Raw genomic sequence first — 13,166 nt, 5'->3', positions numbered from 1 at the left:
GGTTTCAAGCAAATAAACACTTTGTAAATTATTGATTTGGCATTTTTCAATAAATTGAATAATGCAGCATTTATTTGGTGTTTTTTCTCAGCCCTAAATTACATTTACTTCAACAAACAGCCTGCTATTATTATTTCTATTATTAGTAGTGTACTCGTGGTATTATTTTACATTTTTCTGCAAATTCTGCCTCTGTTAATGGTTGTGCTCACAGCCGCGTGTCAATTTGCAGATACTATAATCGTGGGAAAATAATGACAGTTATCAGTCGCACCCACCAAGTACCCATAAAAATCTGTCCTCTGTTCTGGAAGATGATAATTATTGGTTGTACTACCATTATCATTGTCGTTGTTGATAGAGGAAGTCTTGAAGCATTTCTCGAAAGTAATTCCAGATAAATCACTTCAAATTGGCCTATTTTAGGGGGACCAGGCACCAGCTTTCGTTATAGCCTAATATTGCACAGAAATCTTTAAATCCGCAGCCGGCTGGCACACTGCAGCACGTGCCGTGATGTCAGCGCCTGCATTTTGATAACACATTTTGCAACTTGCTAGTTCTGTTTTGAGTTAATTATGCAATTACACTGATAATCACAGTGACGGAATTTAACTGCCTTTAATTTGTTATTCAGGTGGAGATGGAGGGGATGGAGCAGCCAGGCTGTGTTTCTGCTCTCAGACACCAGATCAGGACCAGCAGCCTGCATATGGATCCCGATAAAATGAAGACTTGCTGCAGGATACTTTCTTCTTCCGCCAAGTGCGTAATGCGGAGGCTCTCTGACCCGCGGATTTATCTGCTCCTTTCCCATCACTTGATTTTCAAAGTAAGTTGCGTTTAGCTGCTGATTAATATATGTTTGGTTAAACTATACTTACAGCTGCATTGATCCTGTCTGAGCTTTTGAGTTGTGGAGGTCTAAACCTGCAGCTCAAGGAAGAAGAAAAAAAGTCTCTTATGTTAAGTCAGTCGTCAGTTCAATTAAATCAAATGTCCGTGGATAATTATTCTTGTTAGGCAGTGGGAGGCTGGCCGCACCCCCACCCCCCCGTAGAGTCATGCTAATCAAAGTTGCCAGTGTTCAACCAAAGTGTGACCATTAATTGATTGCGATAGACGCTGCGTATAGTCGTTTGGAAAGCATTTAAATGTGATAAGAAAATAGGCCCATACATGACTGTGTTAGAAAACGGTGAATAGTTCAGTGGGAAGCAAGACAATATAACCAACCATTTCAAACGATTAATATTGTTGTGAAATAATTCATTAAAAAACACATTGGGCTGTACAATTCAGACATTGTTGTTTGAGCCTATTTTTATTTGTTTTTAGGCTGTGTGTTTCCAGGTGTCTTAAAGCATCGTTACTCCTGTATACCTGACACAAAAACCTAATTTGACATCAGGACTGTTCGACTCTCCCATCAGCTGCCAGGTGTAACTGAGACCTCAAGCCACGTAAGTGTTAAATACATGACTAATTACAGACCTACTTATGAAAATTGAACACTAGTGTTATGCTAATACGAGATAAAGCTTTAATCAAACAAGCTTTAATGAAACTAGCCAACAGAAAGAGCTGCTTTAACGAGGCTGGGATTATTATTTAACTATAATAAATTACGTTTTTTGTGACAACCGGCATTTAAAATACAATGTGACAAACCTGATTGTACTGCTTGCACCGATATAGATCACAGTATTTTATTACATTTAAAAGCAATGTTAGCTATATGCTGGGAAATAAATGGATCAGGAGTCTCACCGGCAATATAACGTGGTGCCTGATAATAATAATATTAAAATTGATATACATAATTAGTGATGATAATATAAAATAGTGCATCTTGACATAATGAAATCTTAGGTTTTGTGGTTTTTCTTTGACTTTCTCAGGTTCCTCGGACCCAGCCCAACGTCGCCAATCGGCTTCCCTCTTGGAGAGAGTGGACCAATCAGCGACAGTCTTTGATGAATATTCATGAGTCCGAGATTCAAACCTTTGAGCGAGTTTGTCTTGGTCCACAGCATCATACCTAGGACTTTTCACAGGCACAAACTACATTTTCTTATGAATGGAAAGAGAAAAAATCAGTTCGGCTTAAATTGGGACCCATCCTTCACTGAGACCATAGAAGGAAAACAACAAAAGCGATACAAGGGGAGCCGCAGAAGAGATGACAATGACTACAATTCCAGAAAGTCTCAGCCCTGCCTCAGGAAAAACCGTTTTCATGGAGTTTGGACCCCCGAGTCAACAAATGTCGCCTTCCTCCATGTCTCACGGACACTATCCGATGCACTGTTTACATTCTGCAGGTCATACCCAGCACGACAGCTACAGCCCAGCCTCGTCCTTCCCCAGATCTTTGGGTTATCCATACGTAAACTCCGTCGGCAGCCATTCCACCAGTCCATATCTCAGCACAGTACAGACCTACCAAAACAGCTCGGCGCTCACACAGACGCGGTTAGAGGAGACAGGTAAGTGAGCAGCAGCATGTTTGGATCTTCAATATGAACTTTCTGTGTTGGCACGGCTTGAATCTGTATGCAGCATCGAAAAAACACGAGCCAGATGTTGGAATTAGGCTTGGTAATTATTTATTGCGTAACGCTATAAACAATGTATGCAATTAAGGGTAATTATACCTAAAGTACAGCCTGTAAAACTTGCGCTGGAGTATTGGTCGCTGTGCAGCATTGTTGGCCACAACTGCAGCTCATTTATTTCCCTCTGCTTGCTCTTTTATTTTTCTCAGCGCCAGAAACGGAGAAAAACACTGTGGTCGAGGGCGGAGAGGTTCGATTCAACGGGAAAGGAAAAAAGATCAGAAAACCAAGGACTATCTATTCCAGTTTACAGCTTCAATCTCTGAACAGAAGATTTCAACAAACTCAGTATTTGGCGTTACCGGAGAGAGCAGAGCTGGCAGCGACGATGGGTCTCACTCAGACACAGGCAAGTCCAGGAAACACACCCACAAGAAGAGTGTGTTCACCTCTTAAATGCCATTTATTTATTTACAACATGCATTTTTATATTTCATTATTTTTTAATTAAAATTACAGAAGCATTTTTTTGTATTTTATTGAAATTACAATAAATACAATTCATCTGGACACCATTTTTCAATGATTGACACCAAATCAAACGTGTTTTTATGTATATGAATTAACCGTGATTCATATGTTGTTAATATAAATGACATTAATACAGTAAACATAATAAATATATTAATTATTATTATTTTCTCATGAATTAAATACATCTGCTTCGTGCGTAAAACGTGCGTAATTCTTTCAAAACTGTTGATACGATAATTCACTAATAATAGTTTTTCGTCCCTCCAGGTGAAGATTTGGTTTCAAAATAAACGCTCTAAATTTAAGAAACTGATGAAGCAGGGCGGGGGTACCATCGACCCCAGCGTGCTGCTGGCCACCGGCCGTGGACTGTCCACCGGCTCTCCCACGGTGGCGCCGGTGTGGAGCTCACCGACCACCGTGAAGACTTCGGTGGGAACAACCGGATACATTCCCAGCTACACCTCATGGTATCCAACCACACACCAAGAGTCTATGCAACAGTCACAGCTCATGTGAACGGTCAGCCATCCACTCTGCCATGTCTCGTGGATCAGGATGAGGAAGGGGCTTCAGCGCGGCCTGGCACTGGTTACACAAACAACAACAACAACAACAACAACAACCCCGGAGTTTGCTGCCGCCAGCTGACACACAGGCCTCCTCATACCGGATGAGAGGAAGAGCTGAGAGACTGCAAAGACACGCAATGCGCCCGAGGGAAACACGTCTGTGACAGTCACCGGAAATCGTGGACAGATTGATCCTTTTTTTTTGGCTGCTGTTTATCCCTTTTGTGTCTGTTTTTACCCTTTGAAAAAAAATTACTTTTTTGTGTGAGTTAACGAGAAAACAGGTGTTTGTTTCAACCAGATGTTGGGCCCAAAGCGATGATGGGAATGAATTTATAAACAGCTAAAGGTCTATTAGGCCAAAGCAGCTCTTCTTTAACCAAATAATGATAATTCGTTTTTCCACCATTACCGTTTTGCTTATAGGCTATACAGCACACAGGGCATATTGTGCAAAGCCTTAAATCGCTACTTTGTTGTTTATATGTGTTTGTTATTTAAGTTAAATTATTCAGACAGGTTTTGAGGTCTGTTGAGGTCAGTCTGTGTTCATTTTGTAAGTGTGTTTTGAAATGACAACAGTGTGTTGTTAATGCTGCACTAACAGCAAAGCTTTTCTATGCCGTGCCCCGATGTTATGTGAAAAATGTAAAAGGCCTGACAATGTGCTGCTTTAGAAAAAAAATATCTTGAAGGTGAGCAGCTCATTTGTCCCTGTATTTTGTACATTTATTATTTTCAGATTTGTTTTCGTGCTGTACTGGATACGCTGTGAAACAGGGTTTTAGGCTTTCTGTATTCGTCGACATGTGTTTAGTCAACATTGAAAATATTTAGTTTTGTATTGATCACTTTAATTTATTTCTTTTTTTCTGAAGTTTATGTACACACTGTGCAAAGTTTTAAAAAGCAGTAAAATAATGATTTAAATTATGTCAAGAAAGGTGTCTGATTCCTACCCCCCCCCCCCCCCCCCCTCCTCCTCCTCCTCCTCCCTCTTCATGTGAAAAGAAAGGCTTCAACATGGTGCAGGTTTAATGTGAGCCGACACAAAGCAGTATCATGTTGGTTATTGTAGCAGACCCCGTGTGAGAGCTACAAAAGGCGCTTTAGATTCATGGTTGTGTTAGCATTTAGCTATGCGTCCCTTCTGCTGCAGATGTTGTCAAACCTCTGGAGGGAATTAAGAAATACAAATACGACTTTGCATCTAAAAAAACAAGTTTGAATCTCAATGAATCAAAACGAAAATATATTAACTGTTGCATTTTATATATTACATGGACAATACAAAAAAAGCTACAAAATAGAAATGCAGTAACCACTGAAGCCTAGCCGATATAAACTGCATCATTTCGGGATTTAACCGTCGCGATGCGGGAGAGCTGGATTCATTCAACAACATCGCTTGTTTCTTTTCAGCTTTTCTTAAAGATAATCTTCTTTCTATTTGTCTTCCGACAATCCTCATTTTAGGCCATGAATGGAAGAGACCAATTGTGTGTGTTAAGTGAATAATCGCCCAAGAGGCAGGTGCTGCAAAAAGACTGGATGAGCCCTGGCGGATCACATGGAGATCAGAGAAAGTGAAAAGTTCAAAGGCCTTCTTGTTTGGCCTTCACGTTGTATTCAAGGACTCTATTAAGCAAACTCACACTAAGCCTTTTCTATTAAAAAAAAATCTAATAAAAATCGTAAATGTTTAGTTAAAATGCTGGGCTAGTTTGGTTGAATATACATTTTTGTAAAACGTGTTTTTACTTGCATTTTCTTTATGCTAAAACAATTAAACAGCCAGAGAAATATCTGTCCATTCAAATATAATGAACACTGGACTGGTTATAGCAAAAGTAATAATGGAAACAAATGAAATAGGCACCAATATTCGAGAAAAACATGGAACAAAGTATCTGATCTGAAGCGTAATGTTTATGCGAGAAGAAACAAAGAATATAACTAATTCAAATGCAAGACTTGTATCCTACTCGCCCTCCTCCAGCTGCATATCCCCATGAATAAATACATGTTTAGCAGTGTAATGACATTTGATGCAACTTGCTGTCTGCACATCATACTACTTTTATAACACAGCACTTCATTATTTTCATGTTGCATTTATGCATTGTTAAATGGGAAAATCAGAACATCATAACGACCATTTTAATTCTTCTTATTATTTATTGGACGAGTAAAACCTATCCGCTTCAAAAGGACTACAAAGAAATCATCTCTGGCCTAGTTTATCTAAAAGGTCTGCGACTTATGTAACAACCCTGTCTCTATTGTTATTTTTAATAGAGCATATAGAGTCCTTTGTGAATAAGCCTACACTTGTAGAATAGCCTGCACATCTCGGTATACCATTAAGAAAGAATATGAATTGTGCTGCTGCTGTAGAACATAAATCTGCCTACCTAGTCCCAGAAAGGCGCAGCTGCACACCCAAGAGGGTCAGCGTTATTTCGCTGTATTCTCCCCTTGATTATACGAGCTGAGCCCATCAAACCCAGCGTAATTACAGTAATTTCGCCCTTATTTATTCTAATGCAGTTTCCTATCTCTGAGGTAATTATGAGCATTTTTTTTTCCACATGAAGGATCTTTCTGCTCTGACAAAGGAGATAGTGCTCTGAAAAAAAATGTGCTGCTGCAATAGAAAACAAATTAAATAGCGAAATAGGTGAGCTGCCATTTCGTCACTGTTCCCTTAGACTTAGCCTATGTGTAAGGCAGGCAAATTGCTTGCAGGTGTACATCATGGAGTTGTCAATGCGAGGAGGCTTCAAAATTAGCAGAGCACAGTGTAAGAGTAATGAGAGCAGCGACTGGATTAAAGAACACCGTGTGTCTCCCCTTCCTTACATATCCTCCATGTGCACAGCTCTCTTTGCTACAAGATTTTTAGCAGCACATTAAATACACTGGAGACCTTTTTTAATAGCGAAGTCACAGGGGGAAAAAAATAGGACCCAGTCTTTGATGTAAAAGAATCAGCAATATTCACACATTTCACTTGGAATAAAACCTAGATTATTTCAAAAGATAAATGAATGAATCAAGCCTGTTTCCTGTTTTTTGATGACATTCTTTCAATCGTTGCACTACTTGAATATTTAAGAAATAAAATATATTACACACCTTTCAACTGGAAATAAAGAAGCTGGCTCCCTCTGGATTTTGCAGGGATCAGCATGGAGGCGGATCAGCATGGAGGCAGATGAGCCGCAGCATCCTGCAGAACAAGATAGAAGCGCTTAAATCCCACAAAATGTGTCCCATGTGTTGGTCTAGCTATTGCAGCACAGTTCAGAATATGACTGGAAATGTCTGCTTTATTTCCCCTTTTTATAGCTGATGGAAAAAAATGTAGATTATTAGCATAAATGTTTACTCCTCATTACGCTGATGACATTGTGCACTCGAGATCTTGGTAATCTTTGGGGGAAATTATGAGTAATTTTTAAAAATTTAAAGCAGCAGTTACCATGCAATTCAGGCTAATTTCGCGTAGGCTCCACACAGATATAATTATCGTTGAGTCAAGATGTTAGGCTAAAAACTATGCATTGATATTCCCATTTGCAAGTTCGAAAATGTTGATGCTTGCCATAGCGGGGAATTGTCTTGGGTAAAAATAGACTAACACCCCATATTAGGACATCTCAAATTGCGAAGAATTATATAGTAATTGCAGGCTTTCAGATTTGAAAGCCAGAATGCTCAAGCCACAGAAAATGTGGATGAAATTACAGATCAGGGTATAAATTAGGATGGCATTTACAAGTTGCCTGCAGAATTGCAAAAGAAAAAGCAAAGCAGCTCAAAACCCATGAAGGAAGGGAGCAGCAGAAAAACATACAAATCATTTATTATAATCATTATTTTTTAGGGCGAAATCGATATATTTTATTGTTTATAAACATGTGTTGATTGATCCACAGCTGGTGTAAAGCCACACACGAGGAGATATTTGGTGCAGTGTATACAGCCTTGTTATGATGCATGCACTTTTTCTGTATACGAGTTCAATGCACAATAACACTAAGGGCTATCTAGAGTCATGCGTGTAGATGTAATGTGTTGTCGCAAAGACCTGCTGCATGTCAGCTCCATCATGGAGATATAGCAACCGCTGACAAGCTACAGTCCTAATTATGTACAAGGAAACGATCCCACTTTATGGCCTGTGGTGGTTTGAAGAGAAGCGTGTGGGATAGACAGTGATAGCCATGAATGAGAACTATGGCTAAGTGATGGGACTTCGTATTAATAATAAGACCCCGTACCTAATTTCATTCTACCCTATTCCTGGCAGCAATACATTTATTTTTTTGGAAGTGTGTCTCTGTTTACCATGTAGCCTGCAGGCCCTATAAATAATGTAGGTCAATGTGCTCCTCTTCAGAGATCAGAGGCTCACTTGTGAGATGTGAGAAATGTTTCCATGATGCTGTTTAGCCCCAGGCTGACTTGGAACTAGTTGCTCTCGTTTTCTCCTGTTAGGCTGAGTTCATAAAACGCCTGGAAAGCGACTCCCTGACTCCACAGAGTCTGAGGAGCTTGTGCTCATTCACACCACCCTCGTCTTCCCTTCTCTCGCATGCCAAGGCGTGTTGTTGTGTTGCCTCCCCCTACACGGAGAGCCTGCGCCCCGGGCCTCTCTCTCTGCCTCTGCCTGCCCGAATGAGCCCGAGTCCGGCTAATCATCCTCTGAAGGAACCGGGTAAAATAACCCGAGACAGTTGAGAAATTGTCTTTAGATTTTCCACGTGTGTGATCGCCCTTTTAATGACAAACACCATGTTATTGTTATAAGAAATAGCTATTATTCAGTGTTAGCTTGCTTTAAAGGTATGCTATGGCTAACAGCTTAAACCCCAACTGTGCTCACTAAAAAGCTAACACGGTTGCCATAACAACACAAGGTAACCTTGCTATAGGGCTATTGATTTAGTTTGCTACAGTGTGCGTAACATGGGTATTGTTATTTATTTATTTGACCGAGTTTCAGCATATTAAACCAAAAAACAGGTATAGCCTATTATAGTTTAAATCAATCACAAAAACATATTTGTTGCTGCTTGTTTTTATGAGTTTACCATATATGTTACATTTGTAATATTACACTTATGCTTGCACACATTTTACAAAGGAAAATTATGCAGTCTATTAAGTGAAGCTACGCTAAAAACAATTTATATTTGATCTAAATAGCTGTACAATAGAGTTGACTCAAATACAAAAACAAATAATAAATATAATCATTAAAGTAGCCATAGGCCTTTATAATTATTTGTTGGCTCTCTTGAAATGCAATAACAAAAAGGCAACAAACAATTCCCCGGTAATCCATAAATCCAAATGTAGGTCAAGAAAAAGAGAAATAGGTGTACACAGAAAACATTTTTATTTAAATAACGTCTGGCATATATGGAACACTGCTAAAATAAATAAGACACAAATACAATAAAGTGTGATACAAGTAAATCAGAGGGAAGGACAATCAGTAGCGGGGGCAAATGGATTTGTACCAATAGCCTTTTAAAAAAAAAAAGAATAGTCAAAGAGCTGTGGTAAAATATTTACAAACTTATATTCAGACCCCCCTGGCCCATATTTTCAAATAAACTAGTGACATAAGGAATGAATGAAAAGAAAGGCTACGCTGTCTTAATCGTACAACAACATGAGATCATATCGAAAAAGGCACGATACAGTTAAGATGTGCTACATTTGTGTGACCGGTTGTCCTGCGATGGATGTGTTGTTTCTGCAGAAATGGCAAAAAAGTGACGTCCGCGTTAAAGTAGGCATGTGCCCGTGCTGTGATTGCTTTGGGTAATAGTGGTTCATTCAGTCCCTCGACATAAACAAAATAAATAAATACAAAAATAACTGTAAAAATCTGCGACTACCATTTGCAAGCGTGAAAACTGGCAAGGTCCATAAGCCTTTCTGGCTCCATCAACTTCTCCTAGATGCTTGCGTAAAGTTCGCAAGGCGCACACACGAGGTCTGTAAAAATGAGGGTATTGGGCTTTTTCTTTTTTCACCAGTATTGTCCGATTTGAACCCGATAATTGTGTTGTTTGTTTCAGAATATCGTCCCAGCGCTTATGGCGGAGTTGTGGTGGTGCTGGATCAGAGGAGCCTGCAGATGCGTCGCAGAGTTCGTGGAGTACCAGGAGTAGTTTGCCAAAAACGATGAAGGCGCAGTCGTGTTGGGAGGGCTGCTGCTCTGATGTAAACTGGAACTGACAAGGTTCATTCTTTGAGTCTGTGGAAAGTCCCAGGCAGAAGTTGGCGGAGAATTGCAGGGGGGAGATTCGCAGCAAGCAACAAGCTCCGGGGGCATTTCTCCACTTTTCCATAACTTCTTGAACTTGGAGCGGCGGTTTTGGAACCAGATTTTGATCTGAGAAGGAAACAGGATATAAGCATGAAATTGATTAATCATAATTTTCCGGCTCAAATCCTCCCCCACAGTTATGCATTTATTTTTCATTGATCACATAAAGTGGTTATTTGACAGCGTGTCTCAGATGCACCCACCTGTGTTTGCGTAAGGCCCATCGATGCTGCCAGCTCGGCCCGCTCTGGTAGAGCCAAATACTGCGTCTTTTGAAACCTCCGTTGAAGTGCAGCCAGTTGGAAGCTGGAATAAATGGTTCGAGGTTTCCTGACCTTCTTTGGTTTTCCATTAACCATCCGGATTTCTGGCTCTCGCTGTTCTTTCTCTGAGGGAAAAATACAATCACATGATCAGTATTGCACGTTTCCAGTTGCATACATCTATTAAGAATTTGCACGGCCATCAGTTTGGTTTAAACATATATGTTTCCACCAGATAATATATGTTTAAGAGTTGTAGTCTATTTTAATAATTTAAAAAAGAATGCTTGATAAGATTTGTGTCAAACAAGGCTACTATTATTGAGCCTTATCAGTGTTTTGTTAAACAATTTTGTGTAGGCTACTGACCAAAAAATAATTGTATTGTCAATTATGTTGAAGCCTACATGATTCGGCTTGCTCCTTGTCAATCTAAAGCAAGCTTCGCCTCAACTAAAAGCATGGCATTTATGACATTGTATATCAAACAACATAACTTAAAAAAACAAGCGTAAGGGCTTACCTGTATCGACTGGAGAAGGAGGTGAGTTGGTGCCGTAGGAGCTGTATGCACCATAAGATGAGTTGAATCCAAGGTCGTAGGGCTTTGCGTTATATGGCACCGCGCTGGGGGCATTGCCGTGGTACTGGTAAGACAGTTGGCCAAATGGAGACCCAGCGCAATGGCCCGGCTGCTGGCTGTTGTAATAGCTACTGTCCGTCGCCGTGGACACTGGCAGAGTTGGGGACTCCTGCGATTTGTGCAAGCTGTGATAATTGCTTGAGGTAATCTGGTTGGAATGCATATCTGTATTTAAATTCTCAAAAACTGCGGTCATCCTCCTGTTGTCGTAAAGTAAGCAACCTATGCGCAAAAAAATCAGTAAATTGCAAAACTCTCGCACGCTGAAAAACAAGACTCGAATCTTGGACTGATGACACCTTTTCGCGAATCGAAACGCATCCCTGTGTAAACTGGGGCAAAATCAGCGGAAGGTGTGTCCCTGTCAGAGTGACCTGTGATTATCTGCTACGGTCGCTGGTGGGAGCGCATTTATGAGAGAGGGAGAGGGAGCGCCACTGAGGCAACCAATGAGTAAAGGCTGCACGACTGACTACTCCCCACCGCGTACACCCCCCAGTCCTTGTTCTGTCCGTCCCTGTTGTCTGCAGAGAGGTTTCTATCAAAGCTTCTCAAAAGAATCAGAGACAGATACCGTGACCGAACATGCCAGTAGGTCTGGACCTAAAACACGGATTAAATTGTTCACCTCTGCTAAATGAGTTTATTAGAAGACAAAATGTGACCTCAACATATGGAGTAGGCCTAGTGCATATCATGAAAAGGCAACATGTAATTTTTGACGCAAATTAGTTGTACTGACATTGAGGTTAACCTTCTTTATTTAAAGGTTACATTTGTTATTAGAGTATTTAGATGTATGTCTGTTTTTTCTTTTGTTCAGTTGTAAACAAATGTACATGTGTTATTCTTGTTTACATTTTGGTATTCACGTTTTTGTTTTTTGTATTCTGAAAAATGGTCAGTTGCAAAATAATTTAGAACCTCGCAGATAAAGGGAGGGACACAGGGAGAAGGTCAAAATGGGGAAATAAATGTGTTGATATAAATGTATCCCCGTGAATGATGCTGAATGTTGTGAATGCAGGAGAAAGCTACAGCGCCCCCTGGTGTTGGAAATCTGACCTAACCTTTTTACGTTGGAATTGTATGTTGTCTGCATTGACGACACAACAGAAACACGAACCAGCTTTTAAATACACTCTCTTAAGTGTGGAGATGTCCACAGGTCGACTATACAACTTGCAGTCCAAAGGTTTGTGGATGCTTTTAGCTTTCCTGATGTACAGAAGTTTATGTGATGACAGAGTTGTTGAGGCACCTGTGCTCAGCCCCACAAGATGGCAGCATAGTTCCTTTAAATACCAAGAATGGGATAGATCATTTTGTCTCCTTGCTGTAATGCAAATGTTTGTGTTTATCTGACTAACCTAAGGTTACAAACTTTCGTTTTGTCTGTCAGAACATCACTAAGCAGTCCACTGTGATGGATAGCCAGGGCTTAACATAATAACACTTTTCTAATCTAATGCCAACCAAAACAGAAACCTTATATCTTTATGAAGTGTTCCTGTCTATTTATGACAGGTTTTTAGGTCAAAGGTGTGCCCTCCAGAAAGGCCCAATTCTACATGTACCATAATTAAACTCAAAAGTGTCTTCCCTGCAATGACCACATATCAAACTGAAAACAGTTTGTAAACGTGGCTTTCCGTTTTAAATAACCAGATACCTGAAATTCAAGTCTCTGTTATGATTTTCTCAGGCTTAAGAAAACTAATTTTCAACCAAAGAAAACATTATACAACTGTCTTTACAATAGTTACAAAGGCCCTTTTTTAATATCATTGGTCTAAGCCTAGAATAAGTATCCCTTTCGAAAAACATTTTGCACAGTGTCATTTTCTATTATTCTGCTTATTCTTGTTGTGAGGGAATTATAAGATCCAGTCTGGAGAGGCTTCTATCAGCACTTTGTTTTCCTCAAAGGCAGATCCTGTCCTACTATGGGCCAGAGAGGCTGCATGTCACTGCTCATTAGTGGAAACAGTCTTTGTATTCAGCTGCCCGGCATCAGAGCCAGAAAGAGCAAACATTCTCCAGTCAGTCACGTAGAAACAAAAGAAAAAAGACTGCATTATTCTCACTGTTATCAATGTGAGAATAATGCAAACCAATTATCTTCTTTTTTCAGCATTATTTTTAATATTGTTTGGTTGATCAGGTTATTTTTCCAGGATTAAAAACATATCACTTTAACAACTGTTGATATCGTTTGCACAGGTGAGTTCAGTATACCTGGAAATA

General features: G+C 39.9%; 2 protein-coding genes and 1 long non-coding RNA gene across 5 annotated transcripts in view; 1 reads left to right on the top strand and 2 right to left on the bottom strand.

Moving 5' to 3' along the window:
• Positions 1-13,166, bottom strand: part of LOC117466428 (uncharacterized) — a 41,044-nt gene that overhangs the window by 6,242 nt on the left and 21,636 nt on the right. For all 3 annotated transcript variants that reach the window (XR_004554280.1, XR_011645209.1, XR_011645208.1), the window contains one exon: positions 6,803-6,896. This is a non-coding gene — a long non-coding RNA (uncharacterized lncRNA). The remainder of the gene's footprint in view (positions 1-6,802; positions 6,897-13,166) is intronic.
• On the top strand, positions 686-4,541 carry dlx1a (distal-less homeobox 1a). Its single transcript, XM_034109644.1, has 5 exons — positions 686-832; positions 1,339-1,463; positions 1,902-2,489; positions 2,768-2,967; positions 3,360-4,541. Exons 3-5 carry the CDS (start codon positions 2,183-2,185, stop codon positions 3,609-3,611), a joined length of 759 nt encoding a protein of 252 aa, XP_033965535.1. The 5' UTR covers positions 686-832; positions 1,339-1,463; positions 1,902-2,182; the 3' UTR covers positions 3,612-4,541.
• dlx2a (distal-less homeobox 2a) lies at positions 9,092-11,283 on the bottom strand. The gene is made up of 3 exons (XM_034109643.2): positions 10,800-11,283; positions 10,217-10,401; positions 9,092-10,079 (listed from the first exon to the last, which is right to left on the bottom strand). Exons 1-3 carry the CDS (start codon positions 11,113-11,115, stop codon positions 9,759-9,761), a joined length of 822 nt encoding a protein of 273 aa, XP_033965534.1. The 5' UTR covers positions 11,116-11,283; the 3' UTR covers positions 9,092-9,758.

The sequence above is a fragment of the Pseudochaenichthys georgianus genome, chromosome 21 (assembly GCF_902827115.2).
Source record: "Pseudochaenichthys georgianus chromosome 21, fPseGeo1.2, whole genome shotgun sequence".
Taxonomy (NCBI): Eukaryota; Metazoa; Chordata; class Actinopteri; order Perciformes; family Channichthyidae; genus Pseudochaenichthys; species Pseudochaenichthys georgianus.
Note: the sequence above shows the minus strand (reverse complement) of the source record. Positions and strands in the feature narration are given on the sequence as shown.